Source organism: Fundulus heteroclitus, chromosome 1 (genome assembly GCF_011125445.2).
Source record: "Fundulus heteroclitus isolate FHET01 chromosome 1, MU-UCD_Fhet_4.1, whole genome shotgun sequence".
Taxonomy (NCBI): domain Eukaryota; kingdom Metazoa; phylum Chordata; class Actinopteri; order Cyprinodontiformes; family Fundulidae; genus Fundulus; species Fundulus heteroclitus.
Window position 1 is genome coordinate 12,234,075 of NC_046361.1, and position 25,733 is coordinate 12,259,807.

The 25,733-nt window shown below is 41.3% G+C and overlaps 1 protein-coding gene across 1 annotated transcript in view; it reads left to right on the forward strand.

The window, feature by feature from the left end:
- The first annotated feature begins 3,515 nt into the window (after positions 1 to 3,515).
- The window catches only part of sema3h (sema domain, immunoglobulin domain (Ig), short basic domain, secreted, (semaphorin) 3H), a 73,842-nt gene continuing 51,624 nt past the window's right edge, over positions 3,516 to 25,733 (forward strand). Inside the window, exon 1 of the mRNA XM_012866769.3 lies at positions 3,516 to 4,088. Coding sequence (XP_012722223.2) covers positions 3,977 to 4,088 — 112 coding nt within the window. The 5' untranslated portion in view covers positions 3,516 to 3,976. The remainder of the gene's footprint in view (positions 4,089 to 25,733) is intronic.

Here is a 25,733-nt window from a genome sequence, read left to right on the forward strand (position 1 = left end):
CTTCTGTGTTCCCAGGTCACTCCTGAGTACTGGATTCTGCTCAGGTTCAGTTCCCGGTTCCAGAGTTATCTCACACCAATTCAAGTTTTTTCCTTGGGCTGAAGCTCCTAGCTGGCAACGTGTGACCTCCTGTTTCCTTGGACTCACCTGTGAACGAACACACCTCACCCTCCATCGTGTTCATCATGCAAGCCTCACTCGGATCGGATTCACCTCTCTCCGGCAGAACCAGACTCCCTGCACCCACTCATTCCTCCCTGGCGGTTAGATCACCTTTTTGAAGTAAGCTAACCTCCAAACAATATTCCAAGATCCATCAACACATTCATTAACCCCACCTGTCCTCTGTGTGCAGTTGAAAACTCGTTCTGTGTTCTCGGTTCTGGATTCCAGATTGATTACTCAACCAATCAAACTTAAACTTTTTCCCCATCTTTTGAATGTGTTCTGCATGTGGATCAAATCAGTAAAAGCCATGATGCATGAATTATCTCCACCTGGTAATAATAGCTACACCAATATAGACTCTCGTTTTCTCTCAGTAATTATTACTACTTTTTCTTTTGGTTACTTTATCTTCCCTCTTGTTGGCCAAAGAGTATGGATGGTTCTCCATTTCAATAGAAAATTGTAAATAGAATGATCTTCTGTCATCTTTGCTTGTTTTCTACTCCTCCTTCACCGACAGCATATCTTCATATAGAAGACAGATACGGAAACCTCGCATGGCTGACAAGTTTGTCTCCTTTCTGCTACTGAAATCAGAAATGGCGACGTAAAATGGCGCCTACCGGCGGTGTGCCTACACCAATATATGTTTATAAACAACTTATTCTAAGGTACGTGAAGTATTTAATTTTTCATGTGATATCATTAGACTTTGCCAGAATACATACTTTGCAAAAAAAAAAAAAACAATACTTGATTTTTGCAAATTAAAAGCCAAAATACTCCTGGACAGGTGTTTGAAATGTTTTCAGAAAGAACTGAGTGACAGTCCGGTTGCCTCTGATTTGCTGTTGCGACGACCCGGATAAGTGAGAATTTGTACAGGCAAAATTCAAAACAGTTACTCGCTGTCTGTTTTAAACAAACTGGATTTTCCAAGACATGCCTATGTCTTATACAGGCTAGAAGAGGGCAAGAAAGAGCATAACTCTCATCACATAACAGAAAGGGGGGGGGGGGGGATGACTACAGTAAAGTCGCTCTGTTTCTTTCAATCTCTGTTATGGAACATGTTGGATATAAAAATGTTAGTAAATGGTTCTTGATCTGCACATTTTAGAATAACTTGTAAAACATCTGAGGCATTACAAATAAATTTGTAATTAGCATTTAGGTTGTATATTCATATACCCCCCCACCACCCGATCGTATAAGAGGTTAGGGGATCAATTTACAGCCAATATTTCACAGTGAACCCATAAATGCCTGGCAGTCATTTGTCGCTAGGCGTTTTTAATAAATTCTGGTGTTAATGTTGTTTGACTTCAATTATTTTTTTTTCCCTCTGCTGCTGGTACTGAACAGAACTGGGATTACCTGACTTAAAGTTTGAGGCACTCACCAACATCTCACGTACTTTAAAGCCGTGTTTAATAAATCAAGATGGCAATGTTGGGGTATGTTTGCAGGGAGGCTGAGAAACAGAAGACGCTTTGTCTAGTTAAACTGTCTTCATGCTCTGAGGTCCTCCATGAAAATCTCCGGATAGAACGGGAAGATCAAACACTGCATGAGATGTAAGGTGACACAGAGACGTGGCTCTGAGTTGGCTCCCTGGTTGCGGTAAACCACACCAGCTGTTTTACAAAGCCAGTTAATGACCGCTTCTAGCATCAGCCCTGGTTTAGTACTTGAACCACTTTGGTGGAAATGGCCCACGCCCACCATGTGACCTCACCTATGTGCCTATTATACAATTCAAATGACTTCTCCTGGCAGACTAGAAAACAATATTTTGAATGCAGGGTTGGTGTCCTCTTGTCGTTTTTTAAGAGGAATCAGAATTTCCTTATATCTGTATTGGCAGTTCTAAGCCTTCTGAAAACCAGACGTTGGAAGTTTGTAATCGATTCATTCTTAATTTTTTACCTTGTTTTTGTTACTTTTCTAATGGACCAACAAAAGATTTGAACTTAAAAATTATTTGGAGTGTGTCTTGAAAAATGTGGAGTAACCCTACAGGTGACCCTGTGTTGATTTAGACACAGCAGTGGTGGGCGGTAAGCAATCCTAAAACCCTTAGCTGGTGTTGCACAGATAACAGCAGCTCAGTAAATTATACAAAACTACACCAAATGCCCGAACAGATGATTGACTTTAACTGAACTGCAATTGAATTTTTCCCTCATTACTGCAAACAGAATCGTTTAATCTTAATTACCAAGGCAAGCAGCTGCAGTAACATCCAAAAGGTCACTTCTAATGCAGCCTGTGCCTTCCCAGGGGGCGCGTTAGCTGCGCTGTACGACCGCGTGGCCACTTTTTTTCCTTCGCACGTCCGTTTGATTACTTTATTTACAAGCAGGTTGAACCACAGTTATCCAAAACAAACTGAAATCGCAACAAAGTTCTGAAAAAAAAGAGTTGGGCATGAGTAATGGTATTAATCACATAATTAAATAGTTTTGTTGCAATATAAGCTCTGCTCTAATTACGAAATAAGAAAACAAGCCAGCAAAATAAATCATTTACCAATCCCCAAAATCCTCAGAGGGAGCATCGCCTTCATTTGCACGCAACCCAAATTCATTATTTATTCCGGAGAATGAATAAATTGTCCCCACTAGCCTGTAATTGAACTTCAGCTGGTGGAGAAACTCACCCTTGTGTGCCGGTATCTGAAGAAAACAAGCGAAACACAGAAATTATAATGAATGCATGTGGGTTAGGAGTGGAAGGAACTGGTTAGAGACACAGTGTGGAGCTGCGAGGAGGAGGAGGAGGAGGAGGATTGTTTCAGAGAAAGAGCCTGAGATTTTGCTGCAATTATAAAGCAACTCTTGAGTTTTGTTGTTTTGTTTTGAAACCTGCAAACTGACAAAGACCTTTTTGGCAGCAATTATCCTCCACTACTACACATAAAAAAAGTATGCTGCACATTTGTCATGCACACAGCTCTAGAGTGTCCGCCGGAGCTGTCTCCATAGAAGCTTTTTTTCTAAATCAGTACAAATATTCAAAACCTTCAGGAGCTTATTACAAATCAAATGTGTACGGTGAACTGAATATGCCTTGTTTTGTTTCCTGAAATCAATCTTAGTCTTATTTCAAGCTGTCAGATTTATAAGGTTCATAATAACACACCGGAAAGAAAATATTACAAGAGAAAGGTTAAGAAAAAAAAAACAGGAGAGAGACGGAGAATAAAGATGAAAGCTGGCTTGTCTGTCTCATTTCCACTTTAACTAGGTTTTCCCAGAACACTGAATAGCCAAGCTTGTCCACATTTGTGTGTGTGTGTGTGTGTGTGTGTGTGTGTGTGCTGGGTGGTCACGAAGATCTGGGATCTCTTCATTCTCCGCCTTCCACAGAGAGAAAGAGGAAAAAGCACATGCGGAGGGGAGCTCGGGCAACACATGAACAGCAGAGAGCTGTCAAGCTGCGAGGAGGCAGCGGAGAGACGCCTCAGTCTTTTCTTGGAATACATTCTCCTCTTCATCTCTGAAGCCCACACACACACACACACGCGCGTAAACTCACAAACACGCGGACGGGTGTGGGTGCCTCCTGTAGAAGAAGCAGACAATTATTTTATGGATCTGGACGCAGGAGAGGCGGACGAGCTTGGACTGTTTAAAAGTGTTCAGGATCTTAGAGACTTAAACTCTTCAAGGATTCAAACTTTTTTCTGTTTTTTTTTTGTGTGTGAAGCATTTTAGCAGTTAAGACTTTAGGACTTGGCTGAGGGAGGAGACCCCGGAGCCGAGTGAGTTGTCTGAATCTGTCAGGTTGCAGCTCGGCGTGCGTGATGAGGAGGAAGATGTGCTGGCTGCTGACAGCGGTCCTGCTAGCCCACCTTGGAGGCGCTCTGACGGGAGCATGGAGAGCAGCTCAACCAAGGCTGCAGTTTACTTACTCCGGTAAGAGGCAACATGTGCTCTGGCTTCCTCAGATCTGACCGTCTGACGTCCAGACACCAGTGCTGCTTTCACTCGTTTACACCCATTTAATGTTTGTTCCTCTGCTGATACCCACACGCTGCTTTCATAGTGGAGAAATGGGACAGTTTTGTGCCCTTCGACCAGATTTTTTACTCTATGCATCCCCCGCATGTGGCATTATTGAATGAAACGTTGTGCTAATGTCTAGTTTGAAAGTGTGAAAATCTGTGTCTGTGGCTCTCACCAACACACCTTCTCTCAACACGAGGTCTCTGTAGACTTGTGAACTGCAATCGCATAATGACTTCCTATTAAGAGCGCCGAGATGCAACGGAAGACGATCAAACACACGTGCTTCTTGGATTCCTTTGTATTTAATCAAATTCTAATTCGTTGAAGTTGGAAAACTCATCAATAGGGGGGAGAAGAGGAGAACCAGTGTAAATATGAAAAAAAATGTAGGAGAAAATGAGTTAAGCTGAATAAATCTAGATTTTACCGCATGTACCAGCTACACTTTAAGGTCAACCAGTGAAAATCTTTGGATTCTGTGTCCGCTTTGTCTTACAGGCTTGTGAGTGACTTCATTGCTCATCTATAGGTCCACTTTGCTAAACTCAGTTCATGGAAACAAAACAAACGTGATTACACGTCTTTAGCTTTGGGTCAGTTGGCCAATTAGTAGGCCTATCACACACCTACGAGTTGCCATTTTGTCCCTTTCCACAACCATTTCCTGCCTGTAAACAAACCGTTTCGTCCGTGTACGGGAGCTGCCCTATACATTGAATCATAACCGGCACATCAACATCAGTGCGCATTCCTGTGGATGCAATGGCAGGAAAGATGTTATATTTCAGCGGTTAGGCGTTCATCCTCAGCATATTGATCATTTGATGGACTCAGACAGCTGTCAGTGGCAACACTAGATGTTAAAAACATTGTTCCGACTGATACACGACACACGTGGACCCCTGGTGTAACCTAATAGCTTGCAGGAATTTGCAGAGAAGTTTTTTTTTTTTTAGTGTCATCAGTACAACAAAGTTTTCCTGAACCGAAATGAAAGCTGCAGGGTTTCAGATGGGGGCATCTGTTTATTCCCTCTTGGCACATAACTTGCCCAACCAAGGACATCCTCCCTGATTGACTCACACTTTCAGCATCACCCCCCCCTCCTGCAGGATTTTGGAAGTGCCTGTGATCGTCGGATCCGGATCCCAACCCAGCGAGTTATTTATTGGCCTTGGGCGGATCTGTTAACCGTAGTCATTTCAATGTGGTGGATGCTGGAAAATCTTGTTGATGGATTCAACAGAGCCTTGTAATGAACAAGAGGGTGGAGTTTTTTCTCTGTCTCTCCAGTTGTACTCGGAATTGGCAATAGGCAGAATAAAAACACACCTCTGAATGATGGACCAGAGCTTAGACTCAGCAACTAAAGTATGATTTTTAGATCGATTTTAAACATTCTAGATGTTTTTGTGGCGCTGCATCAGCTGTCAGTAGTAAAGCTGCGTGTGTTAACCTTGTGGGAGCGGCAGTGGGATTGGGTTGGCCTCACTGGAGAATAGGAGGGATTGAATATGATGTCTGTGTGACAGAGGGTGGATTTGATGCACTAGGAATTGTCTTGACACATTCTGCTTCACCAGGCAGGGTGGGGCTTAACACTGTGACCCATTCGGGGTGTTTCGTTGTTTGCCGGCAACAACTGCGAAGTAATGAGAAAGCAAAGATCTGCTTGTAATTAAAACAGGATTTAGGCTTTGCTCCCTTAGTTCTAGTTACCACGAATCTCCCAGAAATGAAAAGCCTTGTTGAAGCATCCAAGCCCCTAAGTTACACCGAGGTAAACTCAGGCTCCTCTAATCATGTGGTGAGAAAGCAGCTGATTGCGTCTTCTTGCATAAGTGAAGACTCGAAGTGTCTGTGATGTAAATAAGTCGAGGCCGAAGAAACGTAACCTGGAACGGACCAAAGAAAGGGTGCTGAAAGGACTGGTTGGATTTTCTTAGGTGGGAATCTGTGTCCAATGGGACCAAAGTGGTAAAATGTGAAGAACTGCTGAAGTGTTCGGGGGGAAAAAAGCATTTACACCCTTTTGGATTTGGTTCCGATTCTTATGGCCTTTTTTGCCACGCTGCAATGTTTCAGATCCTTAAACACATTTTATCAACAAAGATAACCCAAATAAATACAAAATGTAGTGTCCAAATGGCAATTTTCAAAAAAAGAAAAAAAAAAAATCTCCCTAAACCAAATAACCTCAGGCAGCACCAACTGCCTTAACATGTTTGTGAGAACTGGAGATGATTCTTATTTTTTCACAGACTCTTGAATTTCTTCAGATCGGGAGATGACATGTTGCTCTTTCAACTGTTAACTCTCTCAATGTTGTCAGAGAAGTTCGATTAAGGTGATTTTTGTGATGCTTCAGCCAGGTCTGGCAACAAAAAAGTGTAGCTTGTTAAACTGAAACATTGTCTATACCCACTTGTTCTTGTGAGTGGAAAGATGGGCTTACACATTTCAATGAAAAGGTCTTCTGGTGCCCATCTCCAGCGGTCAATGGTTAAGAGAGAGACACAGGCCAAAAAAACAAAACAAAAAACAAACACACAAAAGCGATGCACACATACACACACATTCCCACGGGTTTTTTAATAAAAAGCAAACAATGCACCCATCATCTTGTTGGCTTGTGGGAGGACAGTGGACTACCTGGAGAGAAAGGATGCAAACTCCTCGCAGAAAGACACGGAATTGAACCCAGGACCTTCTTGTTGCAAGGCAACCGTGCCAGCAAATGGGAAGCCCGAAATTTAAATCCGCTTCCCAAAAAATGTGGCAAATCACAATTAATCTATCATTTAACAGGCGGGACAATTACTTTTCCCACATTGGGTTGACTTGGATAGCCTCTTCCTCATTAATGAAGGAAATCATCATTTGAAAACAGCCTTTTGCATTTCATTCAGGCTGAAATTAGTTTGACTGTCTGAAACATTTAATTGCGACAAAATAAAAAAAAAAAAAGCCACAGCAGAAGAAGACTATAACGAGGCAAACCCCTCTGTCACTGTACTGTGGCTGTGTTTGTAGGTGTCACACGTTCCTGTAGATCCCCCAGTTGGTTGGAGGTGGGGGGCGTTTGTATGAAAGCGCCTGTGTTTATGCACATGTGTAGATATGTTCAGATTAAAGCTCTTGTCTGAGTCCATAAACAAAGCTGCTTCACTTTCAGGATGAGCGCTCAGCCCCTCTCTTTGTTTGGTGTTCCACTGAGGCAAATCCTTCTGTCTTTGAGCGACACAGATTTGTGTGCGTCTTCTATATCTACAACGGCCAATATGTCCGTCTTTGAAGACAGACTGGGGGAAAAAAAAAAAAAGTGTGACGGATGAAAGGACTGTGATGTCCATCATCCTGCGTGTGTGTATGTGTTTCCGCATGTGCTCTTTCTTCCTCTCCGCGGGAGCGCTACACTGCGGTCACTTCCACCGTGTAGCTTTCACTCAGACAGAGGGCGGGGATTTCTTTTTGGAAGGGAATTGCTGTAATTAGAGAAGGATTTGAGCTCCAGTGAAACACTCCGACTCTGACGTTGTTTGGCAGCCTCCGACACGTCGTACGCTGCGATTTTTTTTTCCCCCCTTTGTCCCTGGGACTCGTAGTAGGAGACTAATTGAAGAAAAAACAACAACGGTGGAGTTTGACATTTTAAATGAATGATTTCACTGGTGAAACAAATTGTGGCCATAAAGATTTATGAAGCAGAAAGAAAGCAAAGCCCAGTGATTTGACTGAATGTGGCAGCTGTATAATAATGATAGAGTAAGACAAGAAAAACAGGTTATTGAACTCCATGGGATTATAAAAAAAATTAAAAAGCAAAAACCCTGCTAATCACATTTCATGTTTAAAAGCAATAAAAACACTTTATACATTTCATAGAAATATTAACTGTAGCTTTAATGAGTTTTTAAAAACACACACACGTAGGTGATTGAGTTTGAGTTTATTCCCTTTAGCAAGTTGCAGAAAAACCACCAGTTTTTTTTATGGCCTACATAAAACTTTTGCAACAAAACTAGATCTCTGATCCTTTCTCTTCTTTTCAGAAATGGTAGAAATCTTTGACTTCCAGCACAGAGCAGTCTTTTTTAGTATAGTCCGCAAATTTTCACTCGGGTTGAAGTTGGAGCCATTCCAAGGTGCGACCAGCTATCTGCTGATTTGAGGTGAAGCGGAAGAATTTGGGGGCGTTCCTCCTTCATTATTTCACCCAGTTACCTCTGGCATGGTGCTTTCACTGCCATGCTTAACAGTCGGCACAACATTTCTAGGTTTGAAAGCCTCTCCTTGACTTCTCCAAACATTCTTCTGGTAGCTCCATCTTTGTCTTGGTTGACTTTAAAACATCACGTGTGCTTTATTATAATCACGCCTGTTTCAAATGTATCAGTCAAAGCTAGAATGGATGTGATCTTCATTCTAAGGAAAAATAATTGGATTATGTAAAAATGACCAGCGTTTCTATTGCCAGCGCCTAAATTCAAGTTATTGTCTGTGTTGTAGGTCCACTTTTGGCTCTGAAGGACCTTTGTCAAAGTAAATGACAAAGGTCCTGACCTGCTTCAGTTGTTTCAGGCCAGAGCAACTAACCAAAAAAACTGCGTGGACCATTTTACCAACCATTGTTATGTTTATTAAACAGGAAGCACATTAAGCCAATTGACCTTTAGGCAAAGGAATATTTTACTACGTTCTATTTGTTGCCCCAGATGGGAATTGAACCCCAGTCGTAGTTTATGAGGCCTAAGGCCTGGTAGGTCACAACAGGACAAGAAGCATCATTAACATCAAGGATTACACAGAGCTCTGACTCTGCTGGGATGATGGGACAAAAGCACAAAGGGGGGGCCAGACTTATAAACTGTAGGAACAATCAGAGGTCTGATAACCTTCTGTTCACGCTTTAGGATCAGCACTTAGGTCACCGCCACCCACCACTGGTCCCCAATTCAAACCAGTGTCACTGAAGGAACTAATGTGCATATTGTTCTCCTTGTTTTTGAGGTTTTAAAAAGGGCTTTAAATCTAAAACAAATGAGCGTGGACCACTGCGTCAAACCTCATGTCAGCTCTTTTTAGTGGCACAGTCCAAGTAAACGACCTAAGAAGCTCCTAAAGCATAAACCATGATGGGCAACCATTAGAGGGGAAGATGAGAGGAGAAGTCGTGGCTTAAACCAGTTTTGTTTTAGCAAAGCAAACATCTCGTTTGTGCTGCAGAAACATTGACTAACAATGTTCAGTCTCTCTGCCTCTAGATTAATTTTGATAGATACACACAAACAACCCTTTTCATTTCCCTCGTTGTGATATGACACCAGGTGGAGCTACACAGTCTAAAGCTGGGAATGCTTGGTACGACTCCAATGGGATTTCCATGAGGTGGTTCCAACTCAGTATATGTCTTTTCTCTACTTTTACTATTGTGGTCCAACATGAAATGATCAACTGGCTGACTGACTAGTTTAAGGACACCCTCAAACACAGACCTTTGCCACATAGTCCAGGAATCCAGTAGTCTCTCCTTGAGGCCACTGAGGTCCACATGCTAGGGGCTTGGATGCATGTATACAAAGCAACTGAACAGCACTTCTTTTGTGCTGGTACAGGGTGCCATAAATGTTGGTATGGTGGATCTACACATAATATGACACTGTGGAGATAATGTCCAATAAGAGTGTTTTGTGTCGATCTGTTAGTAGGGCCTAATACTTGGTTTCCTTCAGTTAGTGACAAACCAGAAGAATATTGAGCTGCTAAAGCCAAGAACTTGACAAAATCATTTTCATTGACTTTTGTCCAGATACATTTAAGGGTTAAGGGCCCTTAAATCTTGGAAAAACCCTACCAGAACAGAAGCAGGACCATGGTACATGATGTTAAAGGCAAGAGTCTAACCCTATTAGGCAACATCAATCTGAGCAGCAAGACTGTGTTGTGGTGGTTGTTTTACCAACTGAAACCCTGAATAAAGTCTAGATTTAGTTTTCATTTTACCATTTCAGTTATATACTGTATTTCTTTGCTTCACACAATATTAAATATATACAATATTCACACCCTTATTTAAAGTACATAGTGAGAATCATGCCTTGTCTTCCATAGACTTCCATTCATCTTCAAGCCTTTCTAATTTGCATTGGGCTAATGCTTGCAAAATGTCCTCACAATGCCAATTGTCCACACTACGTTGGTCTACTGTCAAGTATTGGTCTGCACAACGATAGACATACACGTACACACACACACACACACACACACACACACACACACACACACACACACACACACACACCCTTGTTCTCATCACGATAAGAATTTTGATTTATCTTAACGATAAGTTCCAACTAGTAGTGTTTAGAATTTTATTTTGATATTACATTTTCAAATGTTTTTTTTTTAAGGATAGTATTTGAGCTTATTGGGCTACAATTGACATGCAGTCACAGCCACACGGTTACCCGAAAAAAGACTGCAAGAAGCTATAAATAGTCTTTTTCATCACTTTTAACATTAGCATCAACATAACAATGTATTGTGATAATAATTTAAAGTCCACCCCTACTCGAGGGTAATAAGACTATGATCCCAACCATTGGTCGGTGGCAGGTAGAGACAGCATCTTTACCTCACGCAAACACACACTGATTTTATTTAGCAAAATTTAGGGTGAAACGTGTCCTTTGTTCATGCGAGAGACTGCAGTTTCACAATCAAGAAAAACATGTTTACACTTTAACTACACTAACAAGGGTACTTAAGACATTTTTTTTGTTGCATGCACTCAAAATACAATCAAGCAGAGGTTTCGCACAAGCCTCTTATAAGCGAGTGCATTCAAATATTCCATCATCACCGGCAACAGCTTTTTAAATTCATAATAATAAAACCTTCTGCGCTGTCAGAAAATAAAACTGCGCCTGCTTTATTAAGTCATCTTGAATCTATTAACTCCCACAGAGCCGCAGCCATGTTTTATTCATGCAGCATTCCCTTCATGAATCGATTCGCCAGAGACGTTTATGTTTATCGGTCACAGGAGACCGTCGGCAGTACGTATGAGTTGATCCTGGTATGAATAGAGATTTTACCTGCATACGGCTGACAAGTCATAATGGTTGCGTAAAGTTGCGCCGCCGTCCCTTTTGTAGACAAACAAACCCATTTTAATGTAAATGAAGGGAACGGCGTTAACATGCAAATTGTTTGGGTGTTTAAAAAGACCGAGCAGATTCACTCAGAGCTGTCAGGATGTACATTTGCTCAAGTGGCTGTTTCTGTTTTGCCGTACTTTCCATAAGAGATAAATGTGGCACGCTAATATGTTAGCTGCTCGTCCCATTTGCGCTCAGATATCTTAATTTTTCCTGTAAAGGTTTGTCTTTTATGAATGAAATGTGTAATCAGTCCCAAGCCAACACAGTCAACGTCGAAACACACACAGCTTCTGCATTTCTTAACCCAACTTGCTTTTTTAAACAGTAAAAGGACTTTATGGAAGTTGTTTTTTTGCAGACCGCCATAGTTAATATTACATCAACATTTTGTGTGCTATGGAAGTTTTTTTTTTTTTTTTTGGTCTCTTTCTCTCCTTCACTTGCTCTGCTCTCTCCTCTCTTGGCCACCTCCCTTCTGTTTCATGCCCCTCTTTTTCAAAGTTTTTGAAAACTTATTTTTAATAATATGTAACTCTCTAAGCAATATTTGTTACCATAATGAAAAAGCTAGTTTAGCTAGATTTGATTAACATGGTTTTATAAGAAATGCCACAAGATTTGACCGAAGTGGCAGAACAATAAGCGCTCTGATTCTAAATCTTTATGATTCTTTCTATGGAGAGGTGGGAGTAAGTACCATATGCGTCATGTCTTTTGGTTATTGTTTGTGCTTTATAGATACGGGTCCTCCGCTCCTCAGATGGCACTTCCAGGGTTGCCAGATCTGACGGTTTCCAGCCTGCGTCATGGGCTGCCTTTTGTCTGTCTCGCTTAAAATCATAAACTCCCAAGTAAACATAGCCAAGTTTGTGGCTGTAAGATGACAAAACACAACAAAAAGTTCAATGAGTGTAGATACATATAAAAGTCAGTGTATTTCTAGCCACAAAGTAATTAAGATAATGCATGACCCTACTTACTGTTCCAGGGTTATTTAGTTGTTTTTTACGCCCTCAGCTTAGATGGTGATATTTCCCTCATATGAAGGAGGGTCCTGTGCCTGGTGCACAAAACAAATGCTCCCTAACTTTCTCCAACTTCACCTTTCTGGTGTTTTTCTTTGTGTAGTTCAGTAATAAAGCACAAAAGCTTTCAAAGCAGTATTAAAATCAAGAGATGCTCTATTATTCATACATTCTTTCAGATCTGTTCCTATCTAGGCCAGTGCTTTCCAGGCTGTGGGCTGGGGATGTAGCTGAAATGTAGATTTTCACTGGGACATTCATCTAGCACACACTCCGGATCCTCTCTGTTATCAATTTTAATGGAGCCCTAGTGATGGCAGGAGCATCGCTTGTTACGGTTAAAGTCAAGCGACAGCTGATTGCTCACCCAACACAGCCTTTTTCTTTTGGAAGAAGTCCTAGTTTGCTGGTAGCTCACGCTGCAAATTGGCAAAAAATGTGAAGCGGTGTGCATCTATCGGCCTCGTTTGTAGAAACAAAACTACAAAACTTTTTGCTCCTCTGGTGCTGAAACTTAGTTTTCTGGGATGGCTGGAGGGACCTCTTTTTAACACCCCCTACAGCCCAACTTTATGTTATTACTAAAACTCAATCATGTCATGAGAAACTCGATGCTTGTGGGTTTCTCCTCTTTCTGGACAGACGCAGTTAATGGGGTCTAATTAAAACCTTGTTTTGGCAACAACAACCTTTTACAACAGTGGACATGCTCTAAATTTACCCTTGGGACGATTTTAATGCTAATATCTGAAGCTATCTTTAGCCAGGGGCCTGCAATTAAAGAACATTTCACAGGCTTCAGATTTCTCCCATTTTACCCCCCCAAGTATTAATTTGCTCCAGTCTGACTTTCCTTGGCCGTTTTTTTTTTTGTTCTTCTTTCTGCTCCTCTTATAGTTTTATAATGTTTACCACTATTTCTTTGTAAAATACTACTTGGGAAATTAAAAGATTTACTGACGTAATCCAAGTGCTGTTAACGGTCCACGAAGGAATTAGAAGTTACGGTGCCTTTACAGAAAAGTAAGACTGAATTAAAAACTTAGTAAATAAAAAAAAGAGCACCGTGTAACACAATCTCTGTGTTTTTTATTGCTTCTTTTTTTCAGCATGATGGAGACGTGCGTTTCTCACAGCACTGCTTTCACCTCAGCAGCGTTAGAGAGTTTGTAATCCACAAAGGCACACTTGACTTGTCAGCCGGCTAGAGAGCAGAAGCAGATGGGATCAGCAGCGTCGGACTCGCTCTGCCCATTAGTTTACCTCATTAGCTGTAGATTAGAGCGAGATGGAGACGCAGGATACCAGGGTGTGTTCATAGATGGCGCAAATACTCTGAGGGTCGTTATAAAGTGTCTGTGGCAATGTGTATTTTTAGTTCACATGCTTGCGCTATTTTGGCCGAAATAGATTTCGGTTTTCCATAAGATGATGGGTAAATTAGGAGAATATAGGGTGTTTCCCTTTTATTATCTCTCCGCAGTTTCTTTTTCACATACGCGCTGCGCAGCGGGTCATTTTCCTGCTGAAGACGAGCTCTCGCAGAGGGGGAAATGGGGAAAAGCATCTGTCTATACCGCCCAAGCAAGGCAGGACCTGGTGTGAGAGCTGAAGTGTTTTCTATGCTGCAGATTAAAAATATACAGGAAAATCGTTCTCTTTTTCCCAATATAGTGAAAACCATAAGAATCATGAATATAGCTCGATGGGCCACATGGATAGGAGGCACCAGCGTGCAGAAATGTTTCTGATCAGCGTTGCATGTCCAGCAGACTTCTTAACCTTTGATGCTTCCATGTTGATGTTCCCATGGCTGTGTACTAAAAAAAAGAGAAACCACAAGGATCTGATCCTCTCTGTTTTGTCAGTGATGGAGAGATCAGACATGTGCCACAAAAGACTGAAAGTCGGACTTCCTTTTCCTGTTTAAAAATGAGAGGATGTAGAGTGACAGATAGGGAGCTTTATCATCTAGCTGGGCTTTAAAGCGTGGACTCGTCATAAAGCTGACCCTCAAAGCTCGACTGTAAATCACCGCAGACATCATGACTGCCTCTCTAACCTTCACAGAGCAGCTACTATTTTCAGAAAGTGCCCATTTGCAAACTGTTGGGCTATTTTATTGCCCCTTTTTCCCCAACTAATATTTTACATCTGAAACTCTTTAAAGCTGAGCCAAGAAACGGGAAGTCAGAGACAACTTAAAGGCTGCAGAGATTTTTCACTTTTAGCGCAGACATTTGTAAACTGCAGGAACGTGTGCTGCAGCAACCATCCTGCGAAGGGAACACTGCACCGATTTTTCTGCGAGTTGCCGGCCGGGGGCCACTGATCATTTCCACTTGGCACGAGTCCACAGAGTCGTAAAATATCAGGCTCAGCAGGAACAAAGACACATTGCCACGCTGAATCAAAATCTAAAGTGCTGCTACTTCAACCCGTTCCTTGACTCATTCACCCAGAGTCGCAGCCGAATGAGCTGGACATGCTATCTAGTTCAATATGATTCATTTCAGTTTATTTATTTAGGACCAATTCACAACAAACGTCATCTCAAGGCAGATCCGGTTCTTATCCGTAGAATCAAACTTAGATCACTTACAATTACAACCAATACAATCCACTCATTTAGTCATATCTGTTACATAGAACAGTTAATTCCTGTCAAATGAAAAAAGTTGGCTTATTTTTTAGTATTTAAAATGGAACCATGTTTGAAATCCTGCCGCCATACTTGCATTATAAAAAAGATAGTGTCAAAATGCCGTATGCGTCAGCTGATCATGGGTCCGCTGGGACCATTTTTAAACAACTCAAGACCTGGAAAGCGCAGGAATACGCCATCTTTGATGCTGATGTACAGCTAACAGGCTGCCTTTACTCTGTTCTCGGCAGAGCTGGACCGGACTGGCGGATTAATAGAGCCGAAAAGACTTGTTTGGTGAACAATGATGGTAAGAAAACAACAGCACCACATGTAGCAATGGTCTGTTGTGAACTAGTTGGCTGTTAAATCTGCATTTTGTCCCAATCTCCTCCCATTTTGTACCTAAGTATTTAACCGTTGTAGTATATCAGTGTATTTCTCTTTGTAGTTAATACTTTGTAGTGTCTCTTTGTAGTTTGGGATGCTCAAACCTCACTAGTTGGCCAATATCTACAGATTTTGTTTTTTTTAAGATACAATATTTTTGTACATTGCACTGTATTTGCATTGACTGTAGTTCTGATCCCTGTGTTGGCCAGTTGACCTCTAGCTATGAGAAATTTTGTAACTCCTGATCAAACTAAATTTACTATGAGCGACCTCCTGCTGTCAAATAGTGTTTGTTGAATTGAAGCTATGATTCCTTACAGCAGATTAGAAGTAGATATTTTAAAATGACTTCAGATCATCAGTTGTAAAAGCTGGATGAAACATTTCCAGGGCTCCATATTTACATGCGGTCGGTACGTCCAGACCTCCCTGGCAGACGGCTGCTTTTCCTGCCATCTGCAAAATAACTAAATGGGAATATTTTCACTCTGAATCACTCGCACTCTCACATTCCCGACAAGCATTTTGAAGCAGAAGGGTGTGGTGCTTCATGGATCAAGCCAGAAGATGATGATGATGTTGCCTTAAGTAGATAAACAGTAAACCCCTCAAAATAATGTTCTGTTATCTTTAAGCTTTAGAAACATGTTTCGCATCATTAAACTTTGACATGAATTTTGTTGAGACGTTTATGTTTATCGGAAAATAATTGCACGCGTCTTTGTTTGGGCTGTTTAAAAATGAAGCTGGGAGTTCACGTCCCTCAACCAAGTAAATAAGCAATGGAGCAAGAGAATCCCATTGAATTGAAATATTCCATCTATGTTACAAAGCAGGAAAACTACAAACCTGCTTTCAGACAAATGGGAACTTAAAAAAAACCCAAAACAAATTAGATTGAAGGTAAACAGTGAACAGACTGTATCTGTGTGTACGTTGCATCACGGCGTCCCCGACCCAACAGATTGATGATGATAAATACTCGTTCGTCAAAGGGTCAAGGGTCAAGCTGTCCACGTGGGTCTGCTGTTGGGGTGATGCAGTCCAGACCTGCCTGTGTCTGTGTTTGGCTGTAATTCTGCTCTGATATGTCTGCGTGTGAGGATCTGAACTGAAACGGCGCAGCAGGACGCGTTAAGCGGAGCTGTTTTTATGTGTGTATTTTTATACGCTGCCCGTGCTTGCTGAGCAAAGATTGGGGTCAGGAGTAATCAGAAGAGTGATGGATTTGACAGGTTAAAAGATGATTCTCGTCTTTAAGAAAAATAAAGTGGCAGCGTCGGCTTTTAGGTGCCAGAGCAAACGTGGACCCGCGTAGGGAACCAGGGGTGCTTGAGTAGCAATGGGCAATTTTTAGGTTGCGTCCTGGGAGGGATGAAGCAGACACCCCTCACAGGATCTGGTAAAATTCGCTGTGTCCCAGTGGAAAGATAACTACGTGATAATCTCAAACCCCTTGGCTGTCTATTAAGGATTCGGCCACTCTGTCACAGCAGGAGGCGACGACGCCCGTACGACCTTCTCCGACACATTCAGGCACGTGGTGAAAGAGAGAACATGGGGGGCGCTTGTCCTTTTACGATTTTTGTTGTTGCCATGCAGACATGAGTGTTAGACAAGCTTCCACGTGCGATCATGTCTCCATCCGAGTGCCCATCTGTGTGCCTATAGGCTTTGTTCCCAAGCTTGCGCAGGCCTCCCACTGTAATTGCACCAGTAATTGTGAAGTGATAACCCCATTTCCACAGGAAATGTGCCCCGGTTTCCTCACCCCCCCACCACCTCCATCCCCTCCTCCTCCTCCTCCTCCTCCTCCAACAACACCCTCCTCCTGTGGCGCAGCCAACAAACTCCTCCCTTTGGGAACGGCGCACCAGACAGCCAAAGTTCCCCGGGGCTCAGCGAGCAGACAAACAGACCGACAAAGACAGATGCTCACAAAGACACAGCAACAAAGATACACACGTGTGTAGTTCCTTAATGCTCTCAGACGGACAACGCTGCAGGCTGGGGGAGAATAATTGGACAGATTAATGATGAGGGAAGCTGCTTGGTTGTATCTGTATGTTCAGTTCCCAATACGGAAATAACAAAGCTGGAGTCTGAAGAGAGACATTTGTTTTTTTTATTTTTCTTTAACCTATGTACTTTTTCATTTTTATTGAAAAAAAAAAAGAATATGGAAAGTCTTAACTTTTCATAAGCTTAAAAAAATAAAATAAATCCAGCGTCCCATCATATGAGCCTTTTGAGACCAGGACGTCACCGCCATTCCTAATATGCTCTTGCTTTGCCGGCATGGAAAATCTGGCCTGACGTTCTTCGCACTGCATGCAGAAAAGGATTTTTTTCCCTTCATACACATTACTGGCTGAGAGCCTTACCGTGACAACAACAGCTGTGCTCAGATCCGTCAGCCTAAACCTGCAAAAAGCCCACACATGCAAAGAGGTGTCCAACGCCAGTAAACCTTGTTTGCATTTTGTCACATTTATTTTTTTTTGCTTGCTTTATACTCAATTGTAGTTTTTGCATTGTTTTTTATACAGTTACCACATTGACATGCCACCAAAATGTTGCATACAATGACAAATAAAGGGCCTGGTGTCCTTATTGTATGTCTTATGTCCTTATGCTGCTGCAGTTACAGCTGCAAGGCTTTTGGGGTAAGTGTTTTTAGCTTTGCAAATCCAGAGGCTGAACAGCAGATTTCACAAATTCTCTGTTATATCGAGGTCTGTACTTGGACTGGGCCGTTCCACCACGTTAATATGCGTGGATCTAAACCATACCGGCTGTTTGTTTGACAATGCTGTTGTGCTAGAGGATAAAGCTTCGTGCCAGTCTGAAGTCTGCTGCAGTCTCTGACTTTATTACTACCAGACTGACCCGTGCTTGGGTTCATCCATCTTCCAATCAACCCTAACCAGCTTCCCTGTTCCTGCTGAAGAACATCCCCAGGTCATGATGCCGTCCTCGTTTTGTTTCACCATAAGTTCACCGTGATGTGCAGTTTTCCTCCACACAGTAAAACACGTTGAACTTTATGGTTGTAATCTGGCACAAATGTGAAAAAAAGCATTCTTTGTAATTGTTTTGTATATTTTAGATTCCAAAGGGCTAACCAAACAAAAAGATAGAACGGATGCTGCTGAAGGAGACGAACGCATCTTTAGACTAAAGCCTGGCTCATCCGGTTTAAAATAACAACACGACAATATGGATTTTGCTGTGCCAGACTGTGCTGTATTTTTTATTGATTCATTTAAATAAAATCCAGTGGACATATGTTCCAGGGTTTGATGAGTTGAAACTTACATCAGGCTGGGCATTGTACAAAGTGATTGTGTGAAAAGGTGAAGCAGAGGAAAAGGAAGACGGCTTCAAACTCTAACAGCTCTCTTAAAAACTGCACTGCAAAAACAAAACTAAAAATAAGTAACATTTTCTTCAAATGAGTGTATCTGTTCTTGATTTGAGCAGGTAATTAAGATGATCTGCCAATGGAATAAGATTTTTGCACTTAAAATAGGAACAACTCATCTCCATCATCTTATTTCAAGTGCAGGATGTCTAATTATCTTATTGTAGGGGGTCAAAATACTCATTCCATTGGCAGATGATCTTATTTACCTGCTCAAATCTAGGACAAATACACAAACTTTAAGAACATTTTACTTATTTTTAGGTCAGTTTTTGCAGTGATCAGGGCACTGGCATCAGAAGAAGAAGAGGAGTGAAGTTGTAGCTCAGAGCAGAGCTACTGTGTTCTTCAGGCATCCTAACACTTCCTGCAGACACCTTGCTCATTTTAAACCTACCTGCACTCTGTTTCCTCATCATGCCCCCTTAACTTTTACAATCTTTTTTTTTATCCTGTCTTTCCTAACTATCCCGACCCTGGTCAAATAGATCAGATTAATGAAGTATTAATTGATTCAGAACTCTCTGTTTTGTTTCATGTGGTTATCTGCTCTGAACACCATGCGGCACATTGAATAACGCTGACAGAGCTGATCATTAGAACATGATAAACTGTCGCCAAGTGCTTGCTCGGAGGAAACTGTCAGCTCTTTTAATTCAAAACACCCCAGGTTGCCTTTTGTTGTGGAAGGAAATTAATAAAACTGAATGTAACTGTAGTTATTTTTTCTGGGTGGGCTTGTTTTGATTTTCAACATTTCAGAACTTGAGCTGTGAAGATATGTCCACGAGTGAAACACGTCGTTTAATACCTTCTCAGGAGGCTCAACATATCTCTTTTATCCATCAATGAGAATTACGTCTACAGTTCATCTGAGGCCTTTTCTACCGTGGCCTCGTCCATCAGATGCATGCGCCGGTGTCTGTGCGCCAGGGCGGGAATGTTTCACAGCGCAGGAATGTCCTTAGCTGCATCACACGCCGCACATTTGCTCTAATCACATCGAGCTCCATCAGCGCTCCCATGACCAGCCGCCTTTAATCTAATGTTCGCCGTGAATAAAAATACGCCTGACGGCCTGACAAACGCGCACATTCATATGTCCACTCACACCTATGAGCACGGTGTAAACAGCGCAGCTAAAGAGGCAAATGTGGACAGGCAGACACATGGCCCAAAAGAAAGGGAGCATTCATGGCCAGGTTTTAGGCTGGAAGGATTACGGCGCGGCGTGTCTGTTCCTTTACACCGTAACCTTTCCGTCTTTGATTCCCAGCGACAGGAGTCAAAGGCCAATTGGCTTCGATCAGAGGTCAACGACTTTCTCTACCATGCTGTCAACTTGATGCTGATAAGGACTGCTGGATTTGGCAATTTTGTGTGTGTGTGTGTGTGTGTGTGTGTGTGTGTGAGTGTGTGAACAGATTGAGCTGCTTTCGCTGACCACGACTGACCACTGCCTTCCTTGTTGCAACGCGTCCTATTAAGTTATTTTTTCTCTACATCATCTCGTCTTAAAACTTCTTTATTTGGAACAATTATTATTCCACTGGTTTCCAAATCATTGCTGTGCACATTGATGCTGCAATGAACATAACTTTGTGATCCACTGTGCTGCCATGTTGCTCTGTATAAAAGTATAAATATGTAACATAAGCGCAACGACTGATGAAATGATGAATGTGTATCGTACAGGCCCAGGATGAGGAAGTGGTGGATTTTATAGGTTTATGAACCATAAACAGGACACATTTTTCAGTTTTTGTCTAAAATGAAACCCTAACATCTTCCAATGCCTGGTTTTATTTTCTAATAGCTGTGAGATTATAAATTGTGGTTTCAGTGATGATTATTGGGACATTTTTTTTAATCTTCAAATGACTAAATTGTTGCGCTTTACATATCTGAAGCTACAAAAAACTGTCAATGCGATAAAGTCAATATTTGGCTAATTGTTTGCCAAGACAGATAAAAAAAATTGGTTATATGACACTTTTATTTAGCAATATTCATAAATAAGAACTCTATCAGGTAATCAAAGAACAATTTAAAGGCTAAGATAATCAAAAGTGGTGAATGTTTGGTAGTTTTGAGAAGATAAGTTTTATATAGCATTTTTTGGAATAGGACATTTTTGTTCTTAATGACACAGAGGTTAGGTATTGTTTTTCCACATTGTTCTATTGATTTCATACAGACATACAAAAGCTTTCTTACCAAAAGTTTGGTCACTAATGCAGCAAAACCGACTGACTGATCAATTAGAAAGTCTAATTAAAAATGTCCACATGACCGAGAATGAAACTGATGGTGATGATTGATAAAAGGCATCAAGTCTATCATGTTTTCAGAAAATAAACAGTCCATAAAAGCAAAACTGAGAGAAAGGATCAAATCCTGATCAGTACCTGAACACTAACTGGGACGGATCACTCTTTTAGCGTCATAAAATAGTAGGGAGGTTTAAAGGGTCTGATGAGTTAAATGGTTCCTTTCACTTAAAAATGTGTTCACATAAAGAAATTCTGATTAATACTTTGTATTATTTTACTGCTAATCTCATCATATGAAGTTTTCATTTAAACATGAAGCCGTCAGTGTTTTATAGACAGGCGTCTGTATTCTGGCTAAACTAAAGTTAGTGAACGTTTCAGAAGTCATTACAGGACCACTCGATGAGACCGCAGTCTGCAGGGTAGTTTCAAATAATCTATTTTGGGGAACCAAATGAAGAATAACTTTATACCGTTGGCAATTATAGACAGTCTTTACTCTTAAAAAGCTTTTTCCACAGTATAAAGCGCCTTTTGATGGCTTTCTCATATGCTTTTTTTTTATCCTACTCTGTGTGCTGTAAAGCAATTTACCATTTTGGTGTCAAATTGTTCCTCCAGCGCTCAGCGTGTTTTGAAGGCATTTCTGGAGCTGCAAGTAGTTTTTGAAAAAAAAAAAAAAAGAAGAAGAAAAAAATCAATTTCAATCCCGAGTTTTTGAAAAGGCTGCGGAGTTGGGGAATGAATTGCCCGTGGGCGGATCAAATCATCAAATTGTCTCTGAAACTTTTGCTCTCAAGTCTTACAGAGCACTTTCTCTCAAAAACTTCCAACCAGAAAGTTATTGCAGGCTTTGACGAGAGCCTGGTTATCTTTTCATTTCTGTGTTCGGTTATCTAGGCCAGAAGACTCCACTCTCTGCAGCTCAAGGTATTCATAACCCTTGAGTTGTTTTTTACAGTTCATCTCAACCACAAATGTCAAAGTATTGACCAACACAAAGTGGCACTTCATTGTGAAGTAAAAGGAGAGCGCTACAATGGGCCTCCTGGTTGAAACATGGATTAAAGCCCCTTGACCGGCCTTTCTGTCACGTCTCAGTGGGGCTGCAGTTGTGCCACTCTCTCTGTGTTTAGGGGATGGACAGGGCAGTGCTCTGTGGGATATTCAGAGGCGGACAGAGTACACAGCTTCATTACTTGAGTAAAAGTACAGATACCCCTTGCTAAATTTTACTCAAGTACAAGTAAAAGTACTGCAGTCAGATGTCTACTTAAGTAAAAGTACTGAAGTACTTGTTTTTAAAAGTACTTGAGTATCAAGAGTACATTTTATAAATATTGCATTACTACTGCCACAGTGCTTACATTTATGTACAGAAATGTCCTACACATCGAGTTATGAAAAATGTTAATGTTAATACCTTGGAGAATGTAAAAGGAATTGAAAGTAAAACCAAGTCATTTAATCTTTTTACCATGTTGCTTTATTTAACATTTCTCACAAGGCAGTAGCACAATGGCAACACTCTGACAAACCTCTGCTAGAGTTTGAATGGATTTTTTGCACCCACATTTGAACCTGACTGTGTTAAACACACCGCATACTAAAGAACATCAAACTAAATGCTCGGCTTAATTTTTGTAGGCAGTGATGAAGTTCTGTTTGGGTAAACACAGCAAACACTTGAAGCGAAAACTATCATTCAATTGTTCAGAAAATTGAAATAGTCGGGCGAGGTGGGGCCACGGGTTGACACATTCCCGGGATGGAACTGCTGCGTCTTCATCCATTGTTCGTCTCTTGTCTAATAAATCTGACCATGGAGTTGATTTCGGCGTAAAGCTGAATGTGATTGCTGATAGGCTGTCCCAATCAGTGGTGCCTTGCCGCCTGCACAATCCAATCACGTTTGAGAGGGAAACAACAAATTAAAGGTTTCCGAGATTTTTTTATTTAATTTTATTTTTTTAGAAGATTTTTTTTTTTTTACTCACAGTTATAGATAGAAATGTAGCGGAGTAAAGAGTACAATATTTACCTCTCAGATGTACTTGAGTAAAGTCATGAGTACTCCCCAAAAATTATACTCGAGTAAAGTACAGATCCCTCAAAATTGTACTTAAGTACTGTACTCAAGTAAATGTACTCTGTTACTGTCCAGCTCTGGGGATATTCAGAACTCAGGATGATGTTTTATAAACTAACTTTAAACTTCAGACTCCACGTATCGTATCCCTGACCTGTGTGGCGTGTCTCTAGGACTTCATGAAGCTCAGCTAATGTTTTCTAACAAACATCTGAGGCTTTCCCAGAACAAATGGATCTATACTGGAATTAAATTTCCCACAGGTGGAGTCTTTTTACTACTAATCCAACCTCCAGAGACAAGTATTATCACACAAATTGATTTAGGGGTATCAGAGAAAAGGGGCCTGTATACAAACATGCCACACCTTTTGAGTTTTTATTTGTAAAACATATTTAACACCTATATTTATTCTTTTTAAAAACACAGTAAGGTACATTGCATTTTGTGGTTATAAACTGGCAAAATGTGTAACAAGTATAGTTTTTTTTTTTTTTTTGCAAAAGCACTGTGCAAAAGCCTGAATGATAATCCTGGGAGGGGTAGCTGATATTTTTTTTTTGTATCAGGAAATATGTCTAAGTGTGTGCCCATGGGGGCACAGCCCCCCCATACCCCCCCACTGACAAACGGCTTTGATGTCTTAGAAACACTCCATTATTCCAATCGACCCTGTTAGAAGTGTTGTGGAGAGGTGTTGGCCAAATCAATCATCTGTGTGTGTGTGAGACGGGGTAGCTGCGGGTGGAGGGCCAAGAGACGTCCCTCCATGCCCCCTCCCTAAATTACGTTGGCATGGTTGCTGTATCCAAGGCAACTGTCCCAAGAGTTAGGGTGGAGTCGGGGCAGGCTGCAGCTGGTGTTTCACGACTGACAAACGGTCTGTGTTGGTGGTGGATAACACTATGTTTTGTTTAGTTTTTTTTTTTTTTCCATACCAAATAAGAGTCCTTCATTCTTTTTGGGCTTAAATATTCTGAGTATGTCTGTGTGTGTGTGCAGCAGTGTCTGCAGAGAAAAGAAAACAAGCCAGGGTTGTAATCCCATGGCGAACTGGCTCAACATAAAGCATGTGATCCTTAGCCGTTTTCTTTTTATCACACATGGGGTCTGTGCGTGTGTTTTTTTGGGTAACCTTTGGCGGAGTTATGGTGAGTTCCTTCCCGGAGACCGTGCCATCCTTCCTGCTGATTTCCTAAACTCCAACCTGGACACGTTTCAGCCTGTCTGAACCAACGGGAACACGTGACAGTAGCAGATGCTGAATCTTGCTGCCACTTTCGCTGCAGCAGTGGTTTTCACGTTCAATTAAGTGGAGTTTTTCCCCACCCTCACGTCGCATTAAATAAGGCCGTGCTGCTCCTGAGGTGCACACAGTAATTTTGGTGGAGAGCTAGATGCTGGAGCAGGCGCAGGAAGGCAGGAATCCCACCAGGGTTTGATTTCCTGTAAAACAAGAGCCTCTTAGAAACTTCCTTCCTTCAGAAGGAGGAGTATGTGCTTGAAATTCAAGACGCTTATTGCGCCAACACAGTTGGTGGCAAAGCAGGTAATTGGATTTGTTTTTTAAACATTAGATTTTTTTTTTTTTTTGCTAAAAGAATTGCAGCAGAGAGACTGCAACACTGCAAAAACGGATCTAAAAATAAGTAAAATGTTCTTAAAGTTAGTGAATTTACCCTTGATTTGAGCAGGTAAATAAGATTATCTGCCAATGGAATTGGTATTTCTACCCCTAAAATAAGATAATTAGACATCCTGCACTTGAAATAAGATGAAGGAGAGGAGTTGTTTCTATTTTAGGTGAAAAAAATCTTATTCCATTGGCAAATCATCTTATTTACCTGCTCAAATCAAGGGTAAATAACATTTTACTTATTTCTAGTTCCGTTTTTGCAGTGAAGCACAAAGCATGGGTGCAATGTGACTGCCATAGTGAAATGTTCACTGAAATGTAGGACCACGAAACGTCTTTGATACAAACTCTTCACAAAAACTGCTAATGATGATGGTTCGTTGCAGTACGTGGCTCTGCTCGCTCTGTAATGATGTGCTGACACTGGACAACCTTCGCCTGAGTTTCCTTCATCAGATCATCGCTGCTGCCACACTTGCTTGTTTCTACATGTGGAGGGGTAGTCTGGAAAAAGTGTAATCCTTCTAGTCTAAAACACAAGAGGGTATATTTGTAAGTTAGGTCCTTTTTTGCAATCATAGAGAATGTGTTAAAGCAGGTTTAATGTATATCGTTTTTATTATTTATTGGCATATGGACTTTCCTTCTGCAGACATGAACTCGTTTTGCTGGTTTGAATATTCTTGATGCACCAAGCTATCCACCACTGATTGAAATTCAGCCAATTTCATCAGCACTGACCCGGTGACCATCAAGTCATATTGTGCAAACCATTATTTCTTATTCCTGTTTAGTAAATGCATCGAAACTGAAATCTCCCACATTTTTCGGTCTGTAAACACATCATATAGCAATCATCTGTATGCTTTTTATAATTGTTTGGAGTTTATTAAAATCTGAGGAGG